The sequence below is a fragment of the Fonticula alba genome, assembly GCF_000388065.1.
Source record: "Fonticula alba strain ATCC 38817 unplaced genomic scaffold supercont2.4, whole genome shotgun sequence".
NCBI lineage: Eukaryota > Rotosphaerida > Fonticulaceae > Fonticula > Fonticula alba.
Genome location: NW_009242974.1, coordinates 1,268,729 through 1,278,228, shown reverse-complemented (window position 1 = coordinate 1,278,228; position 9,500 = coordinate 1,268,729). Strand labels below are relative to the sequence as shown.

At 67.9% G+C, this 9,500-nt stretch overlaps 2 protein-coding genes across 2 annotated transcripts in view; one reads left to right on the top strand and one right to left on the bottom strand.

Annotated features, from left to right (window-relative positions):
- Nucleotides 1-3,385: 3,385 nt before the first annotated feature.
- H696_02810 (hypothetical protein) lies at nt 3,386-3,769 on the bottom strand (the record flags this gene model as incomplete). Its single annotated transcript, XM_009496710.1, has 2 exons — nt 3,386-3,500; nt 3,663-3,769. The coding sequence occupies 2 exons, from the start codon at nt 3,767-3,769 to the stop codon at nt 3,386-3,388; spliced, it is 222 nt and encodes a 73-aa protein (XP_009494985.1).
- A 4,602-nt stretch (nt 3,770-8,371) lies between these two features.
- Nucleotides 8,372-9,500, top strand: part of H696_02809 (hypothetical protein) — a gene marked incomplete at both ends in the record, with an annotated part of 4,472 nt that continues 3,343 nt past the window's right edge. Inside the window, 4 exons of the mRNA XM_009496709.1 lie at nt 8,372-8,839; nt 8,958-9,146; nt 9,224-9,302; nt 9,383-9,481. Coding sequence (XP_009494984.1) covers nt 8,372-8,839; nt 8,958-9,146; nt 9,224-9,302; nt 9,383-9,481 — 835 coding nt within the window. The remainder of the gene's footprint in view (nt 8,840-8,957; nt 9,147-9,223; nt 9,303-9,382; nt 9,482-9,500) is intronic.

Here is a 9,500-nt window from a genome sequence, read left to right as displayed (position 1 = left end):
CCCCCCCCGTCCCGCTGCCCGCACTCTCCAGGGGCGGCATGCTGCGCGGGGATCGGCCTCGGGTACAGGCAGGGTCTATGTGGACCAGCAGGAGAGCCCAGTCCGGGAGGGGGGGGGAACGTGTGCCACCTGATCGGGGGGCGGCGCCGAGGGCAGGATACCGGGCCGGCCATTTCGGCACGGTATGCGATTGGAGACCATGATAGCCTCCCAGTGCTTTCCCAGGCCGACACCCGGCAAGGGGCCCCATAACCGAGGCCGCCGTCTCATCTCGCTCGTCATGCAGAGCGCAGGCCGCGCGCGCGCGCCCAGGTGCCCCGCCGGGCAGGGAGTGGTGGGCGCACTCCCGGGCGCGATCTGAACACGCGTGTGCGGCCTGCCTCGCTCCGCCCCCGGCCCCCCCCCCCCCCCCCCGTCTCCGTTGGGGCGCCGGGTCCGGATCTTCTGCACGATGATCCGAAAAAGGAGCCCCGGCTGCTGGTTTTCAGGAGGCAGTGCGAAAGGCAGAGAGAAAGCCGGGGCCGCAGCCGGCCCGGCGACAAGTGTGCGAAAGCACACAAACACCCGCTTCTCGGGACAACATACATGTGTCTGGGGGCCTGCCCCCGCCCTCGCCCCCCACCTGTGGTATCCCGCGGATTGTGGCCAGGAGAGACCGCCGGAGCCAGTAGCCCCGCATCACAATGCGCGGGGACCGGCTGTCCGCTGCACGGGCACGCCGGGGGGGGGGGGCGCCACTTGACAGATCCCGCCGCCTGGCCCGGAACAGGGTGGAATGAGTGCGCGTCTCACTCCGGCCCCGGGCCCAAAAAAAGGAGGGAACCTCCTTCCCCCGAGCCGGCCCATGTCCGTCGGATCTTCCACAAAGGGTGCAGCAACCTGGCGAGGGGGCCCCGGCTGGCGTCAGTTGGCCAGCCGCCTCGCCCCCCCCCCCCCCCGTTCTCGGACCCGAAAACCGCATGGGAGGCGTGCCCCCCGGCCGCGGCGGAGGCCCCCCTGCCGCGGGCTGTCTCCATATCTTGACTCGTCAGGCCAGGGAGCGGAGGCGCCTTTGTCGTGTGATTAGGGCTCCCGGGCGTGATACTCCCCGCCCACATGAAGTGCGTGATTCTCCTTCGCTTGTCCTAATACCTGGCCCGCCCAAAAGCCCTTGACTGAGGGCTGCCAGGAGCCAATTTTCCCCTGCAGGGGGCTGCCCCCAGCTTGCCACACAATTTCTCCATTCCCCAGCGCATGTCGGGGTCGTTCCATATATTTCTATATATATCGGAAGATGTGGTGAAATGTGTGCGCGCGCGCGGCCCTCTCCCGCGACACTTCCCCCCGCTCGCGCCCCTGGGCGGAGCTCCGGGGGGACTCTCGCTCGCATTCAAAAATGCCAGACCTCCGCGGCCTCTGTGGGGGAGTTCCTCTCACAGCGCTGGCAGTGGTGCCGCTTTGAGGCCAGCACTGGGCAAGGGACTGGCCCACCCGCTGCCTTGCCTCTCGGGCGGCGGGCGGGTGCGCCCCGGGGCGCTGCACCGGCGCCCGGGAGGTCACAAGCTTGTCCCCGGCAATCCACCGGCCGCGGCTGTGGCCCTCGGCTGGGCGCATCTTTTTTCCAGTGGTCTGGGCTCGCTCGGAGGATGCGCCGCTCACCCAGGGAGGGAGAAAGAGAGGGCGCTCTTCATGGTGCGTTTTGCGAGCGAGCGGGGGAGTCATGCGTGGTCTGCTGGGCGAACTGCCTGCCTTTATGCCGAGGCTACCGTTCGCGAGGGGAGGAGAGGGGCGGCGGGGGGCGCATGGCAACCGCTCACAGCCGAGCTGCCTGTCGGCTGCCGGCAGGAGCGCGCGCCTGGCTGAGAGAGACAGGAGGAAGCCCCGCGCGCCAACACACCAGCGCCCAGAGGAGGGCTTCCCGGCATACGGTCGCGGTGGGCCCTGACCCGCGAGAGGCGGCTGCGAGCGACATACCCCCCGGCTTGGTACCCATGGTCGGTGGGGCTTCAATCGCCCCTCCGCTTTGTGAAGTATGGTGTGTGCGCGTAAGAGAGAGAGAGAGAGAGAGAGAGAGGTGCAGCCGTAGGAAACACACATGTGTAGGATTTATGGGTATATTTTGGGATTGCGGGGAGCGTGCACAAGGAGGAGCAACGAAGGGCACCAACATGTCCAGAGAGGGAGAGGAAGGATAGGCCTCCATGCGACCATGCGCACACAAACACACACACAAGAAGAAGAAGAAGAAGAAGAAGAAGAAGAGGAGGAGGAGGAGGATGGGGAGGCACAGCCCGTGCGCATCCACAAGAGAGGGGAAACGCCTGCCAGACTGCCACCCTCAGCACGCTCCGAATGGAGAACTAGCATCGGATGCGCGTGTCGAGGAGGAAGAGGGAGAGGAGGAGGGAAGAGCGGAGCAGCCGCACCCGGCGCGATGCGCGGTGCGCGGGCACTGCACACAAGGACCGCCATCATCTCACTGGGAGGCAGGCAAGAGAGGAGAGGGAGGGGCGGAGGGGGGATACACGGCTGTGGGGAGGCTGGAGAAGCGCTCGCATGCGGTGCCCGGGGAGGAGAATATCTGAAGTACCACCACCCTCCCTCCGGGCGCACGAATGTGTGCACGCGAGAGGGGGGAGGAGAGCGAAAGAGGAGGCAGGAGAAGAGGACACACAGAGGCAGGCGGCGAGACGACAACCGACACACATGCCACCCACATGGGAAGAGACAGGGGTCGGAAGAGGAAGAAGGAGAGCCGGGTGCACTGAGAGATGCCGCCGCCCCTCGTCCCGGAGAGTGGCGCTGTGTGCCGCACACGAGGGGGGGGGGGAGGTTCAGCAAGACGCCTCTTCGGGCGATTTCTGAGAGAGAGAGAGAGGGAGAGAGGAGGGCGGGCACGGCGGAACTTCACAAGCTCGACACCCCACAAGTCCGCCCAGCCCTGCCACTTGCAAAGGAGAAGGAGGGAAGGGGGAAGGGAGAGCAGAGAGGCGGAAGAAGCGGAAGAAGAGACAAGGACGGTGGTGGGAGAGAGGAGGGAAGAGGGGGCGCACACACGGAGTGGTGGCGTGCGCATCGGCGGCGCGGCAGCACACACGCGTGACATGCTAGGTCCCCTCAAACGGAGAACTGAGGGGCAAGAGGGAACTCTAGGTGGGGTCTCACACGGGGGGGGATCGGGTGCGGCACGCAGAAGAAGAGAGGGGAGGAGGAACAAAGGAGGAAGGGTGTGCTCCCTGTGTTGGTGCGTGGGGATGGCGTGAGAAGGGGGAGGGGAGGATGGCGGTTAGGAGCGTGTGCAGGAGCAGCAAGGGGGCGGGCGGGGGCAAATGGAGCGTGCAACTGGGGGAGGCGAGTGTGTGCGTACCCGCTCGCTCTGATCCTCCTCAGGAAGAGGGAGAGACACTTAGAAGAGTGCGCAGGCACGGCTGCGGGCATTCTTGGTGAAGGGGTTCTGGTTGGTGTCGATCTGGCTGGTGTGGATCAGAGGGTCCATGGTCTCGAGAGTGAAGTCGATGAGGCTGCAGAAAGGACAGGGCAAGGGAGAGACAGATGGAGGAAGGGGCAGGGTGAGGGCCGAGTGAGTTAGAGAGCAGTGCAGGGGTTCACGTCGAGAGAGGGGGGGGGCACAAGCGGGCGAGCATGGGGGAGAGAGAAGGAACGGAGGAGAGTGGAAAACGCACGACTTGCTGGCGACCGAGACCTTGACGCGCTCGCGCTCGAGGTCCGCGCGGAGGCACTCATTGATGTGCTGTAGGCGGATAAGCTTGTCCTCGTTGATGCTGCTCATGGTGATGTTTTGTGGCGAGGGAGAGGGGAGGAGAAAAGTGGCGAGCTGAGAAGGGGGGGGGGCGCGCGAGGGTGGAGAGAAGTTAGCGCCGAGGAAGAGAGGGCAGGGAGACAATGAGGGGGGAGGGGGGATGAGAGTGCACTGCCCGCCGACAGGGGACACATGTGGGGTGGGTGCGGGCGTGTGCGTGTGTTGGAGCACCGGGGCATGGAGGGGGAGAGAGAAGAGAGGAGGGGAGAATGGAGCATGCATGAGTGCGCAGATATGCACACGCGGGAGGAAGGCGGAAGGGGGAGGAGGAAGGCGGGAGGGCAGAAGTGAGGGAGGTACAGTTGGAGCCGGAGGAGGTGTCGGGAGGGGGGGGAGAGAGAGAGGGGGGAAGTGGGGAATATGCTGAGGGCCCGTTGGATCAACCGCCCGATGGTCCCAGAAAAAAAGCCCCCTCACCGGCGTGTGTGCGCGGACGTGCGGTGGGGGAGGGGGGCGACGGCGGGGGCGGGGGGGGGGGGGGGAACTGTCCCGGAGGCACCCCTTCCCCTGTCCCTGTGCACCCCTTGCGGGGAACCACGGGCTGGCCCGCACGCAGCCACATTTGCAGGGGGGGGGCCTCTCACGGGCCCCTGCCGCCCTGGGCGCGCGCGCCTACGCGGGGGCACGCGCGCGCGCCAGTTCACGGAGAACCATGTCGCGGGGCCGACGGTGCAGGCCCTCGCCGCTCGCGCCCGACCCCGTTCCGGCCCCTTCACTCGCGCGGGTACTGCCAGCCCCAGGTCTCCGCCCCAGAACACGAGGGGGTCAAAGAGGGGGCGGGGGGCGGGGGAACAGGGCAAGGCTGGCCCTGGGGCGAGCCTTTGGGCGGCACAGGTTCGCGACATTCAGCCCCCCGCCCCCCCCGGCCGCGGACCATGTCTCCCCGCCCCTGCCGCCGGGTGTCTCGACTGTCGGGGGACGAGCGCGCCCCCCTTTGACCGCACCGGCTCGGCCCTCTCTCGCCCATGCCCCGCGCCACCGAGCGGGGCGCCGAGAAGGGCTGGGCATTTCTGGATCCCAGCACTCGCCCCCGCCCGCCGGCCCCGGGGGCCAAATAAACGACCATGACCCCGAGGGGGACGGAGCCGGGACGGGCATTCCCCCGGCTGTGATGCCAGCAGCCTGGGTGGCGGGATTGGCCGAGTGTGCGCGGGCGCGGGCGCGGGCGCGGCCGCGGACGCGCGCGCGCGCGCGCGCTCGGGCAGGGAAAACGCATTCCAGGCATGCGCCCCTGAGGGCCGGATCAAGGGCGGTTGCGGTCCACGGGCGTGCGTGCGCGCGCAATCGGCCCGCGCGCAGTGAGAAGCCCGGAACATCGGAGGGGGAAAAACCCGCCCAAGCCACTCTGCCCAGGGCCCCTCTGCTCGCCGCGAGGGGAACAGACAAACAGCGGCGAGCTGGCCCTCAGGGAGGGCGAGAGAGAGGATGAGAGAGAGAGCGAGAGAGCGAGAGAGAGCGAGAGAGAGCGAGAGGGGGAGAGAGAGAGAGGCTGTGGGGCTGAGGGGTCGGGCGTGGAGGGGAGAGGCGGCCCACTGCACCCCGGTCAGCTTCTCAGAGAACCTGTCCGCCGGAAGGGCGAGAGGGGCTTTCCCAGAAAACCGTGGCCGCCCAGGTGTCTCAGCACTCCGGCCAGGCGCGCTCCAAGGCAGGCGGGCACTCTGTCCCGAGGTGGATGTCGGCCCGCCCAGCCGCCTTCTTCGGCCCCGCACGGTCGGAGGAATGGCCACAGGCAGGAGCCTCCGGCATGCGCGTTCGCGCGCGCGCCCTACACATATCCCGACAAACTTAACACCCGCCCATGTGTCATTCTCCCCCCCTGGGGTGGGCTGACGCGTGGCTACACCACGAAGTGGGGCCGACACACAAACACACACGCGCTCACGCACAGAGAAAGAGAGGGAGAGACAGAGAGACAGAGAGAGAGAGAGAGGGGGAGAGAGACGCACGCATGCACACCCCACACACACCATACACACTCCTGGGCGCCAGCCTCTCGAGAGGCCCTTGCCCCTCGGCCCAGGACGGAAAGCACACCGGCGCGCCGAGAGGAGGGACGAGGAGGCCCGGGGACAACCTCCACACGCCAGATGAGAAGGGGGCACAAGGGGGACAGCGTCAGTCGGCCCCCGTTTGGAACAATCTTCCTTGGCGTTCAAGCGCTGACAGAGGAACGACAGACCCCTCAAGCGTGCACGCACGCACGCACGCACGCACGCACGCATCTGCCCATCGGCCGGCCCACAGAGCCCTTGGCCGGGCCACCGAGAGCACACAGGTGCCCATCGCAGGGGCCACACGCGGCGAGTGGGCGAGGGGGCCCTCGCCGGCCGCCACGCACGCCAAGCCCGAGCAGCAATATTCCCCCGGGCAACGCCACCGGTGAAAGGAGGCGGCCCGAACCGCCGCGGCGATGGGCGGGCCGGCGGGCAGGCTGTCAGCCTCTCCCGCCCCCCGCCGCCGCCCCCCCCCCCCCGCCCCCCCGGCGAAGCTCGTACCTAGCCCGCTGCAAACAACGACCAAACAAGCAGCGCTCCCCCTGGTGATACCCGGTCCAAGGCAGGCTCTTTGGGCGAGGGCGGGGGGGGGGGGGGGTTATGTCCGGGCCCCAGCGGGCGCCCGAAGTCGCGCCCAACCGGACACACCAGCGGTGGCAAACAGCGAGCAGACACCCGCCATCGGGCCGCGGCCCGGAAGACGACGGCCGGCGCCTCGGGGAGGCCGCCTGTCGGGCCGGGGTGTCTGCGCGTCCGGACAAGGCCCACCCGCTGTGCCCCCTCCCTTGGCAACACCAGCCCGAGGCCCGGGCGCCGTAGGGGGAGGGGGGGGGGGCGCGCGCGCGACGCGGGAGGGGCCGGGTCCGTTCGGGGTGCCGGCGCTTGCACCCATGCCCTCACGGACAGCCGTGCCCACGCCGCCCGAGACCCGAGAGTCCTGGGCACGACCGACCTTCGCGCATCTTGCCGGGTCGCCCTCGGCGCGCGGCGGCCCGGCCCGGCTGGCCGGCCAGCCGCGAGGGGACCAGGGCGGCTCCGTGGCCCGGCAAATGTTGCCAGGGGGATGAACAGCTCCTCGCCGTTGCCCCCCCCCCCCCCCCGCGAAGCCACCAGAGCCAAGGGTCTCGATCGCAACCCGAGCGGAGAGGGGGCAGCGGCAGCTGTAAAAATAAGGCCAGTCCACCGGTCGCACAAACACAGCACATCCCCCCCCCCCCCGAGGGCTGGAATAATGCAGGCCGCCTCCGTGTGTATGTGTCAGAATCCGAAGTCATGAGTGTTGGTCGAAGGACATGTTCAATCCATTATTAATGCGGCCTTTTCCTCGGCCCTCTGCGCGCGGCGCCGTGTCGCTTGACACATCGTTTCTAAGCCAAGAGCCCCTCCGGTCCCCCGCTTGCCCCCCAACGACTACCCCCGTGTTTGGTGCAACCCGCGGAGGGGAACACACACACACACACAAGGTTGGGCGCCACGGGGGGAGGCACTGTCGGCCGTCCGCCGCGCCGGCCCTGCCCAGCAGCGTCCTTGAACGGCAATCCCCCCCCCCCCCCCAGAAAGGGACCCCTCCCCTGGATCCCAGCCGCCGACGTGGGAATACCAGATCCCCCCCCGACCCCTGCCACCGGCCACTTGGTCTCGGTCGATCCCGTCGCCAAGTGGCCGGTTTTCGCCACCCCCCGCCGCGACTCGCGCGCCCTCAGGCCGCCCGATCATGCATCATCCAAACATGGGCCAGCCCAATGGCTGAGAGGCAGGCCAGACCCCCCCCCCCTCGCGCCCGGGCCCCCACGTCGCGGCCAGCTCTCGTTGCCGTCTCCCGGTCGGTTGTACTATGTTCTCCCGGTCCCTGGCGGTCGGCATCGCCCGGCACCGGCACGCTCGACCCGATTCGTGGCGCCCTGCCCCACGGCCCCAACAGGCTTGATCGCCCCCCCGCCCGCCCGCCCCCCCCCGGGCCTCCCCCTCCCCGGGACTCCCGGGAATAAAGAATTGCTTGCGCCCCCCCCTGCATCTCGCCTGACGACCACCCTCCCGCACAATCCCAAGGCCCAACCCTCCATCCGCAGGTCGATCTTTTATTTGTCTCAATGTTCGCCCGGGGTCGTTCCTCGGCCAGAGCCACTGTGTGGCCGTGTTCGCCCCACTGTCCGGTTCGCGGGGTCACACCCATCTGCGTCCCGATGCATCACATCACACGCTCCCCGGAATCAGGCCCCAGTCGAGGGATCACGCGAGGACCCAAGTGCGAGCACATTCCCAAGTTAGATGCCCACGGTTCCCGGCGGCAGTCCGGCGTTGGCTCGGCCGATCGATAGCCGCGCTCCTGCGCGCGCGAGCTTTTTTCCTCCTGCCCGGCCCTGGCCCGGCCCCTTTTGGTGGTGTGTACTCCGGGCCGAAAAAAGCCCCTCTCTTCCAGGCGGGAAAATGCCCGGGACCGTCAAAGAACCCCGCTCCCTCTCTCCCTCCCTCCTTCCCCTCCCTCCTTCCCTCTCCCCCTCCTCCCCTTCCCACCTCTCCCGGCTCATCCCTCCTGCAAATGGCCTCCGTTCACGGAGGCAGGGAGATCGCCGGCCCGATGCCGGCCTCGACCTCGACATCCGCCGCCACGGCATCCGCCACCACGGCGGCCCCCTCCAACCCTCGTCCTGGCGTCCTCACCTCCTCCATCCTCTTCATCCTGCCAGTAACACCGGTGGTGGAGTCGGGGGCGGAGTTGGACGTGCCAGCTGCCGGATTCGAGTTGTCCCTCGTGCGCCGGTCTCCCGCCCAGCAGGATGTGACCGGCACTTCGGGAGGCTTTGGTTCCAGCGCCATCAACATCACGCACCAGTACTCCATGAGCATCTACCGCATCTCGGCGTCCGGACGCCGGCGGGTCTTCTTCCGCACCCCACTCGGATCCATCCGCTCGGTGGAGGACCTCAGCCGGACTCTTGCCCTGTCCTCGGCCGGGACGATCGTCACCCGCCGGGCAGCTGCAACCGATTCGCCTCCCGGCGCCATGGCCCCTGCCGGGGTTGCCCCCCCATCCTCGCAAGATGACGTGCGCGGCCTTTCTTCCCCTCCGCCGCTCTCTCTCTCTTTTGCATCTCTTTCGCCAGGGCTGCGGCGCTTTCCTTCTTCTTTTCTCCCCTCTAACCTCTCTCTCTCTCTCTCGCCAGCGTGCTGAGCCCCCCGAATTCAAGATCACATTCCGCACGCCAGATGACGTCGAGTCTACGGTGCACTTCCTGTGCGACACCGAGCTCATCCCTTTCCGACCCTCGGACGCACTTCTCCTGGACTACCAACCCAAATCGCCATACGACATCCGTGGCGAGTTTTCTTCCTTCGTTGGTTACCTCTGCCAGGTGAGTCCCACTTGTGCCCGCTTTCCTGCGGCACCTTTGTCCCCCTACTCACCTCGCCTCCTCTCATGGACTCTCAGCTGTGCAAGGACCTCTTCGACAACCGGATCTCCGTTCTCTCCGGTGGGGCGGTCCTCCGGTCGGACGCCGTTGATCCCGGTACGTGCCGCCCACTCCGGCGTGGGAAATCCCCTGGCCTCTCTTGTGTGTTGGATATTGACACGTCGATCAACCTGCAGATGGTGATCAGGAGGCCGCCAGTGCTCCCGACGCGCCGACCGACGCGGCCCCCAAGGACCCACGGAGCATCGTCAACTCGGCCCTCAACAACATGGACAGTTCGTACACCCCCCCCCC